A 20,036-nucleotide genomic window follows, 5' to 3' on the forward strand; every position below is an offset into this window, starting at 1 on the left:
TTCTGGTCTCCTTATTTCAAGAAAGATACAGTGGCACCAGAAAAGGTTCAAAGAAGAGCGACTAAGATGATAAAGGGGATGGACATTAGTCTATGGCCCAGAAATATCAAAGAAGAGACAAGTTAATTTAAGTATGTATTTTAATAACTAATGGGCAGACTGGATGGATTGTTACTATGTTACATAGAGGATAATTTTCAAAGCCATTCCTATGGCTAACACAGTACTACTTTACCTGTGGGAATGGCTTTTTTAGAAAATTATTTTATGTTCAAATCTTTTTATTAACCAGAAACAACCATAAACAGAGACAATGATGCAAACCAGCATTTTACAATAAGATCCATCCACCATGAAGGACTGGGATCTGATATCCTCCACAGCCTCACCAAGGCATCATTACCCCAACCAGCAACCCCACCTTTTTCCTCCCTTCTCCCCCCTCCCCCCATTACCACCCAACCCTCATGAAACAATGCACAGACAGATACCAGAACTTAAGCAGGTGTGATATTATACAGCTGAAGTCTATTCAAGATACGGCTATGACTCCCTGGAGATAGAATGTTCAAGTAAGGAGTCCCATGTGTTGACGTTAGATAGATTGTGAGCCCACCGGGACAGATAGGGAAAATGCTTGAGTACTTGATTGTAAAAACTGCTTAGATAACCTTGATAGGCGGTATATAAAATCCTAATAAACTTGAAACTTGAAAACTTGCTGCTCCATCTGCGAGATGAATAGGCCAACTGAGCCTCCCAGCCCATCAGTTCATGCAGCTTATTTCTCCAATACCAAAAGGAGGGAGGTTCTGCAGATAGCCAACAATTCAAGATACATTTTTTCCCCAAAATAAAACATTTACTAAGAAACAGTTTTTCTGTAGAAGTATACACAGAGAGCAGAAAGAACTGAGTGAATAACACGGAAAGCGCAGAAACAGGAATAGACACCTGTAAGATCCCCCTCAAAAAGGAAACCAAGTCTCTCCAAAAACTCTGGATCACTTCACAACGCCAGAGACTATGAAAATAAAAATTTACCTCAGTAGCACAGTACGTACATAATTGAGAATCCACACACCGCATATAATAAGCTTGACTTTGGGAAATATACGCTCTCATAACTGTGCGATAATGACATTCCCTCAGTTCAGCACTACAGACCAGGCCAGTGGTACATTTCAATACTCCTAGCTTAAAGTCCCCTCTAAGCACCCTCCCCAAGTCTCGCCGCCAGGTCTCCAAGATGGAAGTAAAGTCCCTGGGTGGACTAAGACCCATGATCTGATTATGAAAATAGGATCTCGAGATCTTGATCTCCGGTCCGCCTTCAAAAGGCACAGAAGTGGACCCTACATAATGCCGTAATTGACAATAAGTGTAAGGGAGGCCCAGACTAGGAACTCCCCTCTGTTGCAGGTCAGCACAAGCAAGAAAGGCTCCATCATCCTGCAAAACATGTCTCAATTATCCAACTCCCCGAGCTCGCTTTAGAAAATTATTTTATATGCACATAAAATTATCCATTCAAATTCTTCAATTCAAATTCTATATTGTATTCTTTTATAGATAGTAATAATTTTCTTTGCTTTGAAGGACCAGGTACCAACTCTGCCCCTCATTTGTCTCCTACAAATCTTCAGGGTGAAAAAAGGTAACTAATTGCCTCATCTTCTTAAACCTCAAGAAAATAACCCATTTCCAGGAAAGCACATGCAATGTATTATCTGCTTCCAGTGAAAGGCGGGGCACTGGATGGCTTACAGAGTCCTAGACAGCCTTTAACACAGCATGCTACCTCCCTGAACTGAAATTTACTTTTCCAGCTGCAGAGCCCGATAACAGTTGGCTCCTGAAACCACTGAAGCTACAGAAAACAGGTCAGTCTTTTTTTGTTGTTGTTGCTATATATTGTGCATTGGGATAATTCATTCAGCATGCCCAGGGAGATACACTACTGGCTACAGGGTTTTCTTTGAGCCTTATTTAGGATTTCATATTTTTTTCACAAAGTTTTATGGTGCTCAGAAAACTGTATGGTGCAATTACATAACAGTGTATAGTGGTTTGTGATTAAATTCTCAAGCATTGTGAATAGAGATTTCTGCCCTCATGTTCAAGCTTCTCTTTTCTGAGCAAAAGATTTTTGCTTTGCCTTTCTGAGAAGAGAAAATGCCCAGGAGGAATATTTCATAAATCAATCAAATTTACTTTAAATTAAAATATATCTACATTCTTTTAAGACATCTGTAATCCCTTCTCCCTTTTTTTAGGGGTTATTTTATTTTGTTTTTTCCCTGCATGTGTGCACTATAAAGAAACAGTGCATATTATAGATCGTAGTGCACACTCTTTGCAAAAAGCGTGTACTAGATACGATTTTGCCCAAAAATGACAAAAAAAAGTAACCAAATAAAATTATGAATGATTGCAAAACAACCGTGCGCACCAGCAAAGTCTTTACATAAAGATAAATGATCAGTTTTTGTTCCTTATTGTTCTTGGTCTCTGTTACTGTATTTTTCTCATAAAGAATCTGCAATGTCTGTGCTACCTTCACAAGAGATGTTTGATGCTTGTTAAAGGCAGTCAAAAAAAATCCTCACAGATGTGGCCAATTACTCCCCTGCCAAACCTATTTGCTATGGAAAAAGTAACTCAAAGTTCTTGTAACAGATTCAGAAGAAAAATGATAGCAGAGACAGTTCTCTTTCTTTTTGCTGTGCATATTTCTTCTGGCAATGAGAATGATTACGCTAATAAATAGCTTGACAGATCATTTAAGAAATACAGTAGGGCCCACATTCATTCCTTATATTATTTAAAGGATGAGCAGCAAGACCTCCAAGGAATAAAGTGACCGTCATTTTCTATGTTTCTACTGTACTGTTGTTTAGACTAAATGGCTGAAGGCTTGAGAACTAGCGCTATTACTCACATGTTTCCAATTTGTGCTAATTCAACCCCTGTTTGTGTTTGAGATAGAAGCTGTAATAAATTTAGTGGAAAATCATGACATGTGACCAATCTAGCTTATTAGCTTTGATACAGGGGCCCCTGCCATACTGTTGAGTACTTGGGATATCAGGTGCTGTTTTTAATTGGTTTGGAGGTTTTCTTGAAAATAGACAGTTCACAATAATTCAAAAATAGCCTGCTCCAAAAGAGAACATGCAATAAAGCGCTCCTAGCAGATGCCCACACATCTAAAAGTGAGACCTAATAAAGAAAACCACAAAAAGAAGAAGTGGAGGAAAAAACCTCAGATATGTTTCATGGGTTTAAAAAAAAACAACAAAACTCCACTCCTTCATAGAAAACTTAACCCCCTCCAAGGGGCACAAAACATGAAAAAATTCTGTCTCTTAAAACTGTTTAGATTAGGAGTGCCCACACTTTTTTGGCTTGCGAGCTACTTTTAAAATGACCAAGTCAAAATGATCTACCAACAATAAAATTTTAAAAAACACAAAGCACACTGTACGCAGAGAAAATGTTAATCATCTTTTGTATTCGGGGGGGTTTTCAGAGGTCAAGGCAGATGACTTTAAAATATGCAATGTCACCTCAGTAACAACTATACAAAAAGACAAATATACCCCCTTCCCTGTTACTAAACCACAAAAGCGGTTTTTAGTGCAGGAAGCTGCGCTGAATGCCCTGCGCTGCTCTCGATGCTCATAGGCTCCCTGCGCTAAAAACCACTATTGCGGTTTAGTAAAAGGGGGCCATAGTGTAAAATATAGACAGCAGATATAAATTCTCAAAACGGACACATTTTGATCATTAAATTGAAAATAAAATCATTTTTCTTACCTTTTTGTCTGGTGATTTCATGAGTCTCTGGTTACACTTCCTTCTTCTGTAAAGCCAATATTTGTTTATTTCTGCCTTCTTTCTCTCTCCCCCTGCCCCTCTCTATCTTTTTAACTTTCTTTCTCTCTCCCTCTGTCCCCCCAAGCCATCATGCCAATTTCTCCACTTCCCCGATTCTTTCCCTACCCCCACCCAAAGCCACCAACGCGATTTCTCCCTGCTGCTTCCCTGAGCCAGGCCTGGTGCGCCAGACCCACAAGACTTTACCTCCGACATCAATTCTAACGTCGGGGAGGAAGTTCCGGGCCAGCCAGGCAGCGATTGACGGCAGAGGTGAAGTTTTGTAAGTCCGGTGCTTGTACGCGCCAGGCCTGGCTTGGGGAAGCAGCAGGGAGAAAAAGATTCCAAAGGCAACATTGCCTTTGCGATCTACTGGTCGATCGCGATCGACCATTTGGGCACCCCTTGTTTAGATGAATAGTCAGGTAACTTGCACCAGGATAAAGCACACGAAGAAGGCACAATTATAATCCACCACTGCCCAGTATGTAAATTTAACCAAGGACTTATCTATTCCCGGCAAGGCGTCAGCCTCCAAGCACTCCTGAAGATGAGATTCAAACCGTCGCACGAGAACTCAGCTGTCCTGTATACCCGACAAGGATGATCCCTGTTTCACTCATCAGTTGCGTCAGGGGTTTTGGCAAATTTCCTTCTGAAATCAGCAGGGTCCAAACAGTCCTCTAGGGCTCCCTGAGTACAAATTGTATATCCACCGCTGCTCCCATTGACGTAAGTATTGGGAACAATCACCTATTCTCAATGAACGCTTGCAAAATTCCAGGACAGCACATCTTAGTTCAAAGAAGCAATGACCCAGTGACAGGCAATGAGAGACCAAAGGCTCCTCCATTCTTTGAATATTAATACATGACTTGTGTGCCAAGTTTGCAAGCGTTCAGTGAGAAAAGGTGATTGGTTCCGATACTTACGTCAACAGGAGTAGTGGTGGATATACAATTTGATCTCAGTGAGCCCTAGCAGTTTGAATTCCTGCCTTGAATGGTCAGCGTTTTTTTGAGCTGTTGATTGGTCAGTGGATGATGCAGAAGGGAGGAGCTGTTAGAAATTCTACTCTCTGGGCGTCGGTATCTGCCAGCGCCATTTCTAAGCCTTTGGACTGTTTGGACCCTGCTGATTTCAGAAGGAAATTTGCCAAAAGCTATGACGCAGCTGATGAGCGAAACAGGGATCATCCTTGTCGGGTGTACAGGACAGCTGAGATCCCGTGTGACTATTTGAAACTCATTTTCAGGAGTGCTTGGAGGCTGGTGCCTACCTATAAATATCTAGTGGTTCATTGGGGTCATATGGGCGAGTGGAATACCCAGTCACTCCTGCTCCTGGTGGTAGCCTTGCAGTCCTTGCTAGTAACACTAGGCTTTTGCTAGAGGTAATTCTAGCAATTTTACACTGCTGCAATGGGTAGGAGAAAGTGGACATCACTCTTGCCTACATGACCTCACTGGACCACCAGGCCTGGGGAGCCTATGTACTGGATGGGTGCTTTGGGCATCCCTTAAATATGTATGGGTAGGAGGAAGAAGTGATTGGGGTCACAGGTGAGGGAGGGGAGATTCACAGAAGCAGAGGGCACATTATATGGGTCCAAACTAATACTCTGCCAAGGCCCATATAAGGACCAGCAGCTTCCTTAAATTTATTTAGTCCTGGATATTCAATGTCAGTGCTCAGGCATAGCCCGACATTGAATATCCAAGGCTAGATCTGCCTGTGACAGTCAGTGTTTGAAAACCCGCTGACTACCGTGGACTGAACATCGGTCAGGTAAATTTTATTGATTTATGAAAATGTTCCTCCTGGGCATGCTTTGCCTTTCAGAGAAAAAAAGTAAAGACATTTTGCTCAGATGAGAGAAATATGAATACAAGAGCAGAAATCTCAAGCAGTCTGAACAGAGATGTTTGTAGATAGGGCACTTCTACCACACTCATATGATGTCCCAGTCAATCAGAGGGTATGGAATCTATGTAAGCATTTACTTACTCTCATACCTTTTGCAATGAATTTCTCCAGCCAATATCATCACTTGGGATTTTTGCTTTTTTAGTGGTTTCATGAAGCACCTAGTGGCTTCCAGATAAAATAATTTGTTCCTATTTTCAGGGGGATAAAGCTTGTTGGTTGAATTCCATTATTCTGTATTTTTAAAAAAAAATTATTTATTTAATAATTTTAATACAATAATCTCAATACAAAACATAGATATCCTTAGATACAATTCATAACCTTAATAAACTAATAAGTATATTACATCTTATCCATACTACAATTAAAACAGTCCCATTCCCTTCCTCTCAGCTGTGCAGCTTTATAATAATTCTCCAATGAAGGTAGACCTAGTCCTCCTTCCGCCTTAGACTTAAACATTGCCTGCCTTCCAACCCTTGGACGCTTTCCTCCCCAAATAAATCTCAATATCATATTATTCCATTTTTGGAAAAACTGTTTTGGAATTTCTATCGGTAATATTTGGAATAAATAAAGAAACCTAGGAAGAGTCATCATCTTTACCACTTCCATATGTCCTAACCATGAGATGATCAAGTTATTCCACCTTTCTAAATCTTTCAGAATATCTATTAATAATGGTATATAATTTTGCTGGAACAGAAGCGTCCAGTCTGCTCCCATAGTTATTTCCAGATAACGAATGGGACCCTTTACCCATCTCAGGGGCACTGTTCTTTGTAATTCTGTAATCCTATCCATCGATGCTGATATGTTCATCACTTCCGTCTTATTTAAATTAGCTTTAAACTCTGATAGTTGTCCATATTCACCCATGATATTCTTGAGGGCAATTAAAGTCTTCTCAGATGCCTCAACAATAGTTAATATATCATCTGCAAACAGAGACAACTTTTGCACTTCTCCCACCACCCTCAGGCCTTTTACCTGTTGGGATTGTCTGATTTTCTGTGCTAGAGGCTCAATAACTAATGCAAAAATCAAGGGGGGCAACCCTGCCTTGTCCCTCTTTGGAGTTCGAATGTAGTGGAATAAAGTCCATTTATTTTAACACTTGCTAATGGGTCATTATATAGTGTAAATATCCAGTCTCTATACCTTTTCCCAAAACTGCATCCATAAACCTCCATTCAACTCGGTCAAATGCTTTTTCAGCGTCAACTGAGACTGCCACCCATCCTGTTCTTTCCTTTTTAGCCCTCCATACCAAATCTAACACCTTCCTAATCCCATCAGAAGCCTGCCTCCCAACGATAAAACCTACCTGATCCGGGTGAATAAGTGATGGCATATATGATGTCAATCTATCAACGAGAACTCTGGCCATAATTTTTGTATCTATTCCCAACAAGGAAATAGGTCTATAGCTAGCACAGTATGTATTGTCTTTTCCTGGTTTAGGTAATATTGTGATTCCCGCTAATCTCATAAAGTATGGTAATTGTTCTCTATCTTTTAAGTTGTTAAATAATTTTGCTAAAAGAGGAGTTACATAAATTATATAAACTTTTTATAAAACAGCCCCTGTAAAACCCATCCATTCCTGGGGATTTGCCTATTTTAATACGATGTATTACTCCTCGTATCTCATCCTCTGTTATATCGTCATCCATTCTTTGGGCCTCTGTTTCTTGGAGCTTATTTAGTTCTTACTGAGACAAACATTGTGACAAAGATAATTCCTGTCCCTGATATTCTGTTGTATATAACTTCTTATAAAATTCTACAAACCTATCATGGATATCCTTCTCTTTTGACAGATCATCATGTTCAGATCGTATGTGCGTAATATTACCTTAAATCAGGGGTGCCCAACGCGTCGATCGCGATCGACCGGTAGCTCAGGAAGGCAACGTGAGTCGATCGCAGAGCCCATCCCGGGCTCTGTGACAGACTCGTGTTGCCGTCCCGATCTACCGGGCCTATCAGCCTTCCTCTCCCCGACGTCAAAGACACCGACCCCGGGCATTAGGCTGTTTGTGTCATTTCGGGGAGGGAGGTGGGGCGTGGTGGCGTGGCGGCGGCAGCAGCAGCAACAGCCTGAAAAAGAAATCATCCTGGCCCGGGTCAGTGTCATACTCCGGAACTTCTACCTCTTCTACTGCAGCATATTTGCAACCTGTCCTTGAGAACAGGGGTAATCCCGGAGGACTGGAAGATAGCGAATGTTACACCGATCTTCAAAAAAGGATCGAGAGGCGACCCGGGAAACTACAGACCGGTGAGCTTAACCTCTGTTCCGGGGAAGATGGTCGAATCAATGATCAGGGAAGGTATCAATGAGCATATAGAAAAAAATAATCTGATGAGATCAAGCCAGCATGGTTTCTGTAAAGGCCGATCATGCCAAACAAATCTACTGCATTTCTTTGAGGGGATAAGTAAGCAATTGGACCAAGGTGACCCAGTAGACATTATATATCTAGATTTCCAAAAAGCCTTCGACAAGGTGCCCCATGAACGCTTACTGAAGAAACTGTGGAGTCACGGGGTGGAAGGGAACGTGTACAGATGGATCAAAAATTGGCTGGCGGACAGGAAACAGAGGGTAGGAGTAAAGGGGCACTACTCTGACTGGATAGGGGTCACAAGTGGTGTTCCGCAAGGGTCAGTGCTGGGACCATTGCTGTTCAATATATTTATTAATGATCTAGAAACGGGGACAAAGTGCGAAGTTATCAAGTTCGCGGATGACACAAAACTCTCCAGCAGGGCCAGAACTGTTGAGGAATGCAAAGAACTGCAGAGCGACCTGAACAAACTGAGTGAGTGGGCAAAAAAATGGCAGATGAGCTTCAATGTGGAGAAATGTAAGGTATTGCACATAGGGAAGGGGAACTCCATTTACAGCTATACGATGGGAGGGAGGGTACTCGGGGGAAGCAGCCAAGAAAAAGATCTGGGGGTATTGGTGGATAACACAATGAAGCAGGCGGCACAATGTGCAGCGGCCTCAAAAAAAAGCGAACAGAATGTTGGGCATTATCAAAAAAGGTATCACTACCAGAACAAAAGAAGTTATCCTGCCACTGTATCGAGCAATGGTGCGCCCACATCTGGAATACTGCGTCCAATACTGGTCGCCATACTTCAAGAAGGACATGGCAATACTCGAGAGGGTCCAGAGGAGGGCAACGAGGATGATAAAGGGTATGGAGAACCTTTCATATGCCGAACGGTTGGACAGGCTGGGGCTCTTTACCCTGGAGAAGCGGAGACTGAGAGGGGACATGATAGAAACTTATAAAATCATGAAAGGCATAGAGAAGGTGGAGAGGGACAGATTCTTTAGACTAGCAGGGACAACTAAAACAAGAGGTCATTCAGAAAAACTGAGAGGAGACAGATTCATAACGCATGCAAGGATGTTCTTCTTCACTCAGAGGGTGGTGGACACCTGGAACGCGCTTCCCGGAGAGGTGATAGGACAGAGTACAATTCTGGGGTTCAAAAAGGGACTGGATGATTTCCTGGAAGCAAAGGGAATAACAGGGTACAGATAGAGGTTTACCTTACAGGACATTGAGCGAATAGGGTATGGATATTTTAGGTTAGGTAGGGAACACTTTCAGGTCATGGACCTGGGGGGCCGCCGCGGGAGCGGACTGCCGGGCACGATGGACCCCTGGTCTGACCCGGCAGAGGCAACGCTTATGTTCTTATGTTCTTATGTTCTAGCAGCCCTCTCCCTTCTACCTGCTTCCGGCCACACCCCCTGCTCCGCGGCTCTCTTCGGCAACTCAGCAGCAGCGATCGACACAAGCTTCTGACGTCGGGGCCTACCCTCTGCGAGTCCTGCTTGTTTCAACTTCCTTTTTCCACAAAGGCGGGACTCGTAGAGGGAAGGCCTCGATGTCGGCAGCTTGTCTTGATCACCGCTGCTGACGAGTTGCTTAAGAGAGCCACGGAGCAGGGGGGTTTTGCCAGGTGCAGGTAGAAGGGAGAGGGCCAGATGCAGGACTCGTGGGTGAGGGAGCAGAAGAGAGAGAGAGAAAGAGAGAGGGGAGGGAAACAAAAGGAAATATTTCATACTGGGCTGGGCCGGAGTGGAGGGAGGGTGGAAAGATTCTGGCTACAGGGTGCATTAACAAAGGAAAAGGGGGGAAAGCTGAAAATGGAGATAGTGACACAAAGAAGAGAAAGAGTAAGCAGGACCTACTGAATGATAGAGATACAGAGGGGACATGAAGAGGAGGTGAAATAGAGACATAGAAGTAATGCTGAAAAAGTGGGGGGGTGGAGGGGGAGATAAAGACATTGAAAGGGCAAATGGTGAACATGGCGTAAAGACAAGGACAGAGACAAATGAAGATTCTGAAAAAGTGGTGAGATAGGGATATAGGTGAGATGGACACAAAGAAGGGTGATGCTGGAAAATAGGTGGAATGGTAATTCTGACAGACAAAGAAGGGAAATGCTGGATCAAGGAGAGATGGGGCTCAGGCTGGATGAAATGAGGAGAAATGCTTTGTTGGCCCGGAACTTCCTCTCCTACGTCAGAATTGACGTCAGGGAGTGGAATGCTGGTCAGCGCGATGCTTCTGCAGGGAAAGCTTGGGGGCTGTTCCCTGATGGCGGTGGCAGCAAACCGAGTGGCTTGGGGGAGGGCACGGAGAAAGAAAGAAAGGGGGCAGACAGGGAGACAGAAAGAAGGGGGAACAGGGAGACAAAAGAAAAAGTTGGGGGAGAGAATGAGGTCTGGAGGAGAGGAAACATACAGGAGGCTGAAAGAAAGGAAGAAAGATTGGATGCACAGTCAGAAGAAGAAAGTGCAACCAGAGACTCATGAAATCACCAAACAGCAAAGGTAGGAAAAATGATTTTATTTTCAATTTAATGATCAAAATGTGTCGGTTTTGAGAATTTATATCTGCTGTCTATATTTTGCAAGGTTTCAAGGTTTATTCAATATTTGATTAATCGCCTATCGTAACTACTAAGCGATTTACATTTACAGAAAATACATAATAAAAGATTAACAAGAATATAATAAAAATATTTAAAATCAATTTAAAACAAACTAGACAAATTTGGACATGAAACATTGGGAAAGAAGGGGAAGAAATACAATTTATAATAGGAAAGGGGGGATAATTAAGGGTAAATACACAGAATGGATGGGAAAACAAAATAAATATATAGCTGACTGAAGTAAAAGGGAATTGTATAGAGTAATTAGCAATTCAATTAAGGATTAAAAGCGTCTATAAAAAGAAAACTCTTAAGTTGGCTTTTAAATTTGTCGAGGTTTTTCTCCTCCCTTAAATAAAGAGGGAGAGAATTCCATGTTTGTGGTGCTGTGACTGAGAAAATATACTGTCTTCTGGTATTTATGATTTTGAGAGAGGGAACAACTAATAAAAGTTGCTGATTAGATCGTAAGGTTTTTTGAGAAGTGTATGGGATTAGAACTTTATAAATGAATGATGGAGTTTTGGATGATAAAGATTTAAAGGTGAGTAACGATAACTTATATAAAATTCGATGTCCCACTGGGAGCCAATGTGCTTTTTGTAATAAAGGGGTTACATGGTCAAATTTTTTGGCCCCAGTAATTAATTTAATTGAAGTATTTTGTATGATCTGTAATCTTCGGACTTCTTTTTGGGCCATTCCTTTGAATAAAGCATTACAATAATCAAGTTTAGCAATAATTAATGAATGAATTAATATATTTAAAGATTTTGCACAGAGAAATTTTGAAATAGAACGTATTTGACGCAGTCTGTAAAAAGAGGCTTTGACCACAGAACTGATGTGGTCATGATATGTTAAGTTTTCATCAAGGATGACGCCTAAGATCCGAATTTTGTTAATTTGTTTGAGCGTTACTCACTATGGCTCCCTTTTACTAAACCGCAATAGCGTTTTTTAGCGCAGGGAGCCTATGAGCATTGAGAGCAGCACGAGGCATTCAGCGTAACTCCCTGTGCTAAAACCTACTATTGTGGTTTAGTAAAAAGGGAGGGGGTGTATTTGTCTATTTTTGTATTTTGTTACTGAGGTGACATTGCATAGAGTCATCTGCCGTGACCTCTTTGAAAAAACCCGGAATATGAATAATTAACATTTTCTCTGCCTTTCAGTGTGCTTTGTGTTTTTTTTTTAAATTTTATTGTTGGTAGATCATTTTGACTTAGTCATTATAAAAGTAGCTCGCAAGCCCATAAAGTGTGGGCACCCCTGCCTTAAATGTTACCTTAATATTACCGTAAATGTTGTACCTTAATGCAGTGTGCTAATAATTTCCCTGCCCGATTCCCAGATTCATAGAGGGACATAATCAAAAGGAATGTCTAAGTCCGTTTTTGTCTAAGTCGCAAGTCGTCCAAAGTAAAAAAACAGCCTAGGACACATTTTCGAAAAATACGTCCAAAATTTTTTTTGTTTCAAAAATCGTCTAACTATATGTCCTGCCGATCTGATCGTCCAAGTTGCTAAATCGTCCATCTTTATACCACATTTTCGTCCAACTTTTTGTCCAAGTCAAAAACGCCTAGAACAAGCCCTGTTGGACGTGGGAGGGGTCTGCAAAGTGATGGACTGAATACCCAGACATGGCACCTAAATAGTGGGGTACCTTACAGGGCACTGCTGTGAACTTCACAAAAAGGATGCCATGTCATCATCTCACTACAGCTCCTTTATAGGTCATGATGAGCCCCCCAAATCACCTCCAGAATCCCCTAGACCCACTTATCTACCACCCCAATAGCCCTTATGGCTGCAGGAGCCACTTATATGCCAGTACAAAAGGGTTTTGGGGTGTATAGGGGAGTGCACATGTTTAAGTATAAATGCAATGATTACAGGGGCTTATGGGCATGGGTCCTCCTCTCTATGAGTCCCTAACCCACCCCCAAGACGGCTTAAGCCACCTCTGTGCTGGACGACTAGGCTTTCCTATGCCAGGCTGCCAGGTGATGATGGTCTGGAGGCTGAATTTTAAAGGTGTGATTAAGATTTTTATGGGGTTGGGGGGGGTCGGTGATCACTGGGGTAGTGTGTGGGGGTCTGTTTTATGTGTTTGCAGTGCTTATCTGGTGACTTTAGATGGATTTTTGTGACTTGGATGTTTTACATGGTCTAAGTCACAACGTCCAAGTTTCGTCGATTCTGGACTGTATAACTTTCGGTTATACATGCTGTACGACTAAGTCTAAGCCAGCCCACGTCCCGCCCAACTCCCGCCCTCGACACTCCTCCTGAAATGCCCCGTTTAGCTTTGGTTGTTCAGTGGCACTATGAAGGCCTAGGTCGTTTAGAAATACATCCAAAACCCATTTTTATTATCGACACTTGGACATATTTTGACAATGTTCGTCCAAGTGCCGACTTAGGCTGGTTTTTGGACGTTTTTCTCTTTGATTATGAGCCCCATAATGTTTAAGTCTAAGGCGGTCTAGATTAAATTGAATGGCTTCATCTTCCATTTTTCCTAGGATCATACGAATCTCTTTTATTTGAGTCCTAATCTGTTCTCCACCAGATCCCCTCTTATGTTGTATTACTAATCCCATCAATTTTTCTCTTTATCTTCTTTCTTCCTTTTCACGGTTCTTTTTCTTATAAGAGACAATAGAAATCAGCTCTCCCCTTAAAACAGTTTTTAAAGATTCCCAAATCGTGAATAGACTGTTCTATTTTCCGAACTACCTTAGGATCTTTTAATAAAGTATCATTTAGTTTCCAATATCGTGTCCCTATTTTAGTATATCCCCAGGTTAAGTCCACCCAAATTGGGGCATGATCTGCCCAGCTAGTTTCCTCTATTTTTGCATCTATTAATTTACCAGATCATATCAATACGGGAATACATCTTATGTGGGGGAGAGTAATAGGTATAATCTCTTCCTAACATATGTAAATTCCGCCATCCATCCAATAAATTTAAAACTTCCAAAAATCTTTTTTGTTGTTTCCTATCTTTTTTAGTTCTATCACTTTTTAGTACTCGTAGTATCCCAACAAGGGTCGAAGACCAGATTAAAATCCCCTCCCACTAATAATATTCCTTCCTGATTTTTTAAGATTATACTAGAGAATGACACGGTGAAAAAATTGGTCCCCATCACCGCCCCGTCCCCGTCTCACCATCCTCTGCACCGCCCCGTCACCGCCATTCCCTTCACCGCCCCGTCACCGCCACTGCCACCCCATTCACCGCCCCGTCACCACCACTGCAACCCCATTCACCGCCCCGTCACCGTCACCGCTGCATACATAAAAGCCTCAAACGGGTACAATTTTATATACTTTTCTTTATTTACGTATAAAGGAAACATTCTTTAAAACTTTAAAACTTTAAAACTTAGTTAAATATTAGTTAATAAATATACAAAAACAAACACGACATGTACTTTTAATGCTTACAATGTTAGCCTACATGGTAAGTAGACGCGGCCGCTGTACCTAATCGCGGCAAAGATCTCCCTGCCGTGATTAGCATAGTGACCGCGGCTACGGCTGCAAGTCTCCCCTCCCCCCAGCGATCACGGCAGGAGGGCACCCAACCCCTCCTGTAGACCCCCCCAACGGCCCTCCCGACAATCGCAGCAGAAGGGTACCCAACCCCTCCTGCCGGTCCTCCCAATGGCCTCCCCTAAGATCGCCGGCAGGAGGGTACCCAACCCCTCCTGCTGGACCCCCCCCCAACGAACCCTCCCACCCTGGAACCCCCTTAGTCTTACTTTCCAAGTAGGACCGGACGGCTCCTCACACGTATGGCCAGCAGGCTTGCCTCCGTCCAAATGAGGCGGGCCCGCCCCTACCCTGCCCAACCCACAGGACCCTAGGGCCTGATTGGTCTAGGCACCTAAAGCCACTCCCGCTATAGGAGGGGCCTTAGGTGCTTGGGCCAATCAGGCCCTAGGATCCTGTGGGTTAGGCAGGGGTGGGGAGGGGCGGGCCCGCCTCATTTGGACGGAGGCAGGCCTGCTGGCCAGACGAGCGAGGAGCTGTCCGGTCCAACTTGGAAAGTAAGACTAAGGGTGGTGTTTCGGGATGGTGGGGTTCGTTGGGGGAGGGTCCGGCAGGAGGGGTTGGGCACCCTCCTATTGGCGATATAGGGGGCCATTGGGGGGGCCGGCAGGAGGGGTTGGGCACCCTCCTACCAGTGATCATAGGGGGGCTGTTGGGGAGCTGGCAGGAGGGGTTGGATATCCTCCTGCTGCGATCATCGGGGGGGCTGTTGGGGTAGGCAGGAGGGGATGGGTACCCTCCTGCCGCGATCGTTGGGGAGGGCTGGTTCTGTCGGCATGAAGGGCTGAGCACCTTCCTGCCGGCGATCGTCAGGGGGGGGGGGCGGGTTCTATTGGCAGGAAGGGTTGATCTGACAAATGAGGAGCCAGTATATTGGGGGGCGGAGTCAAACACCCGGTCACGAACACGGTGAAACACAGGTAAATAGCGGTTCCTAGAAGGGGGTACATTGGCCTGCGGGGACAAATCTTTTCACCGTTTTTGCGGGCGGTGAAAACTTTTGTCCCCGTGTCTGCGGCGATTTGGCTTTGGAGTCTCCATAACCCGCAGCCAAACCGCAGCCACGCCGCAGCTCCCTGTGGGGATCGCTCCCCGTGTCATTCTCTAGATTATACTCAAAAGATCTTCAAAAAATTTTCCCTTGATTAGGAGCATAGAGGTTCACCAAAGTCACTTTTTCCCCATTTAGTTCCCCCACCCAAATGATCCATCTCCCCTCATCATCCCTCCATTCAGCCTTTGTGATGACTTTCAATTTTTTATCAAATAGTATCCCACCCATGTTTTCTTTTTCTCCTTTTTATTAGAAGCTCAAACTCTCACCGGATAATCTTTTCTCCTGATTTTTGTAGATGTATTTCTTGTACATAGCATATATCATAATTCAACCTTTCATCTCATTTTAAAGCAGCTGGCATTTTCGAGGTATATTAAGTCCATTCACATTTAGGCTTCCTAATCTTATCTTACTTTCATACATTCTTTCAAACTTCTTTTCAATTTTTTTCTAACTTTCCTATCCTTACAGGTCTTATCATTTTTTCCCTAGGCCCCCTTATCTCCCCAACTAGCCCCCTTGCTCCAATCCCATTCAATCATTCCTTTAAAAAAAACCCTAATTTACCCTCCTCCCCTTCCTTCTTCTCCCCTATTTCCCTTACCCCTCTAAACCTCTCTCGCCGTCTGTCTCTGGACCTAGATCCGGTCACCAGTCGGTGGGACTGGGTACCTGAACCATTCCCAGACATCAGAGTCGAAGAAAGTTAACTCTAACCCAGCTCTCCCATTATTCTGCATTTTATTGTCATACAAGAAACATGGTCAGAACAAATATTTGCAATAATAAAAACAGTACCCCTCTAACTTTATTCCTTAATTTAATTTTTTTTCTTTTAAAGGTACCTCCATGGCATGGCACAAAAATACAATGTTACAGAACACCACAGTAGAGTACTATGAAGATTACACGCATGAAGACATGAACTCCACTTTTGACTATGTGGATTATGAAATGATTTGTGACAAAGATGATGTCCGAAATTTTGGCAGGTCTTTTCTGCCTGCCTTTTATATGGTGGCTTTCATTGTTGGTGTTGCAGGAAATTCGTTAGTAGTGGTAGTCTATGTATACTATAAGAAACTGAGAACAAAAACAGACATGTTCATCATGAATTTGGCAATTGCTGATCTGTTACTGCTCTTCAGTCTTCCTTTCTGGGTCGTGAACGCAATCCACGGATGGGTGCTGGGAACCGTAATGTGCAAGATCACATCTGCTCTATACACCATGAACTTTACTTCTGGCATGCAGTTCCTTGCCTGCATTAGCATGGACAGGTATTCTGCCGTAAGGAAATCCCCAAGTCAACAGAAGATTGGAAAGAGGTGTTGGGCAATCTGTTTTGCTGTCTGGATGGTGGCTGTTTTACTCAGCATCCCTAATCTGAGCTTTCACAATGCGAAGAAACACGAAGGCAGATATGAATGTGTTCCTGCTTATCCAGCAAATCTGGGCAACCAGTTTAAAGCAGCAATTCATATCCTGGAAATAATACTGGGATTTGTTTTACCCTTCCTGTGCATGCTCATCTGTTATTCGGCTATAGCCAGGATTCTCCTTAGAACTCCCAATATTAAGCGATCTAGACCCTTGAAAGTGCTCCTGACAGTGGGGGTAGTTTTCCTTGTAACTCAGTTGCCATATAACATAGTAAAACTCTGGAGGGCAATAGACATCATTTACAACTTGATTACCAACTGTACTACAAGTAAAACCGTTGATATTATTATACAGATAACAGGGAATATTGCCCTGTTCCACTGCTGCCTCAATCCACTTCTCTATGCATTTATGGGAGCATCATTTAAGTTTTACATCATGAAAATAATAAAAAAATGTAATTATTGGCGAAAACAGAACAGACAGACACTTGAGGAGTACTGTTTGAACTCTGAAAACCACACAGAAGCAACCAGTAGCTTTTCTCTATAAAAACCAGGCTAATACTTTTACCACCCCGTAAGACTAAAGAGGACCGTCACTGATCAATCATTATGTAGCTTCTAAAGTATATAAACTCACTCCATAGCTCCAGACAAGGTTTCAGATACTGAGAATTGCACATTAAGCCATCCTCAATGCTACAACAGAGTTTCAAATTGCAAGAGAATACTAAGCTAAACAAGGCAACTCCATATTAAAACTGAACTCACTTCATATAAAAATGGTTCCATGGTTAGATCACCTATTGTTTTAGTGTCCACTGATACTCAAATTCTGGAGGTCAATTTGGAATCAAATAAATAAATTATTGGATAATCCAGTAGCTTTAACATATGACACGGTTTTATTTGGGACAATGATGAGAGCTAAAAGTCAAATTTCAGCTCATAATAACAAAACTTTTACTTATAACAGGGGTTGCTATACAATTGATTTTAAGGAATTGGAAAACCTGGGATAGACAAAATTATAACTTTTGGTGGGAGTCTTTATGCCATAATTTTAAAATGGAGCGAATGTTGGATGCACAGCAGGGAAATTATAGGAAATTTTCAAAGGTTTGGGATCCATTGATAACTTATTCTAAAGATTGATCTTATTTTGTTCATTTTATTATACATATCCAGGGTGGGTGGGTGCAATGGGGATTTACAAGGTTATTTTAAATGAGATAAATTATTAATGTTTATGGATTATTAATTATAGGGGTGGGAGGGTTAAAATGTTTGGTTAGACATATTTGTTAGTGCAAAGTGCTTTTATTGTAATATTATATGTGTGTTTATTTGCTAATGCACTATGATTGTTTTTAAAATTAATAAAGTTTATACAAAAAAAATGGTTCCAAAGAACAAAACAAATGTTTGCAATAGCATATACAGTAGATCTAACTTTTTGATTTAGACTGGCCAATATTTTCTCTGCTGGTTATATTCACCTATATTCTACAGTTCAATAATTTTTGTTCCAGGCATCAAAGCTGTTCTCTCAGACTGAGTAACTTTATGACTTATTTACCTGGAGAAAAAGGCTACTATAAATTTATGTAGGGGTAGATGTATGCAAAAAGTAGGGTAAGAGAAAAAGAGAGCTTCTTTTTATACAATATGGGGTAATTCTACACCAGAGTGCTTCCAAGTTTATTTGTTACTTACATACCAAAGTGAAGGAGGGGGGGGGCAGTAACAAGGATTTTAAATACAGTAGTTGTCTATTTGGAGCACTGTTTTCAGCTTTGGAGGCCTTATCTTGCTAAGGACTTAAAAGGACTTGAAGAGGTTCAGAGAAAAACGACAAAAATGGTATGGGGTTTGCACCACAAGACATTTGTTTTGTTTTATAAATCTTTATTCATTTTCTTATGTTACAACAAGTGTTTCAAATAAACTTATTAGAAACTTGAATATACACACTTGATTAACTCACATAATAACATCAATTTTAACATTTCTTTAGAAATTAATATTATATAAAGTTATATTAATATGTAAGAAATCTAAATAAATATATTTCTTATTGAATATAATAATCCCTCACCCCTCCCCCCCTCCCAATCAAATATATATAAATTCAACTTTATTAAGAATTCATTAAATATTGGTATAATATATAATAATCAGAAATAAAATCCCACCCCAATCTCCTCTAATCAAAAATCTTATCATGGGAAAATTAATCATTACAAAAATCTGTTAATGGTCCCCAGACTTTTTGAAATTTATTCACATATCCTTTTTGTGTTGCAATGGTAAGTTCCATTTTATATATATGGCATACAGAATTCCACCAGAAATTGTAGTTTAACATGTCATGTTTTTTCCAATTATATGTTATTTGCTGTATTGCTATTCCAGTTAAAATAAACAAAAGTTTGTTGTTGCTTGCCGAAATTTGACTTCTTGCTCTCATAGTTGTGCCAAATAAAATAGTATCATATGTCAAGGCTACCGGATTTTCTAACATCCTATTGATTTGAGGCCAAATTGTTTTCCAGAATGATAAGATGAATGGACAATAAAATAAAAGATGGTCTAATGTCCCTACTTCAACATGACAGTGCCAGCATCTATTAGACTTAGAACTATCTATCTTTTGTAAACGAACAGGGGTCCAAAAAGCTCTATGTAAAAGAAAAAACCAAGTTTGTCTCATAGACGCTGACACTGTACATTTTAACCACAAAGACCAAAGTCGTGGCCATTGAGATGCAGTAATTTGGTGCTTTATCTCAATGCTCCAAATGTCTCTAAGACCATTTTTTGTTTTTTTATTTACAAATCCAGATATTAATTTATACCACTGTGCAGCTTTATGATCTGTTGAATCCATCTGGAAACATAAGAATTCCAAACTATGATAATTAGTAAGATTTTTCCATTCAGGGAACCCTACCTGAATAGACTGCTTCAATTGCAACCATCTAAAATATTGTGACTTATTAAGATCAAATTTATGTTGCAATTGTGAAAACTCCAGCAACTTACCGTTTTTTATTACATCATCCAAAATACGAATACCTGCTATCATCCAATGTTTCCAGATGATTTTAAAACCGCCAATTTTGATCTTGGGATTTAACCAAATCGTTTGAGTTGTTGATTTACTTATTAGAATAGGAGTTAGATTACTTATATATCTTAGAGTTTTCCAAGTATCCATAAATATTTTATGCTCTTTATAT

At 41.5% G+C, this 20,036-nt stretch overlaps 2 protein-coding genes across 2 annotated transcripts in view; one reads left to right on the plus strand and one right to left on the minus strand.

The window, feature by feature from the left end:
* The window catches only part of ACAD11 (acyl-CoA dehydrogenase family member 11), a 258,546-nt gene that overhangs the window by 103,444 nt on the left and 135,066 nt on the right, over nucleotides 1–20,036 (minus strand). The gene's annotated exons all lie outside the window — the stretch shown is intronic.
* On the plus strand, nucleotides 1,745–18,772 carry ACKR4 (atypical chemokine receptor 4). The gene is made up of 2 exons (XM_033929963.1): nucleotides 1,745–1,883; nucleotides 16,251–18,772. Exon 2 carries the CDS (start codon nucleotides 16,259–16,261, stop codon nucleotides 17,342–17,344), a length of 1,086 nt encoding a protein of 361 aa, XP_033785854.1. The 5' UTR covers nucleotides 1,745–1,883; nucleotides 16,251–16,258; the 3' UTR covers nucleotides 17,345–18,772.

Source organism: Geotrypetes seraphini, chromosome 2 (genome assembly GCF_902459505.1).
Source record: "Geotrypetes seraphini chromosome 2, aGeoSer1.1, whole genome shotgun sequence".
Lineage (NCBI taxonomy): Eukaryota > Metazoa > Chordata > Amphibia > Gymnophiona > Dermophiidae > Geotrypetes > Geotrypetes seraphini.

Excerpts from the sequence above, each read along its gene's own strand:
- ACKR4 (XM_033929963.1), top strand. The coding sequence starts at position 16,259 with ATGGCATGGCACAAAAATACAATGTTACAGAACACCACAGTAGAGTAC.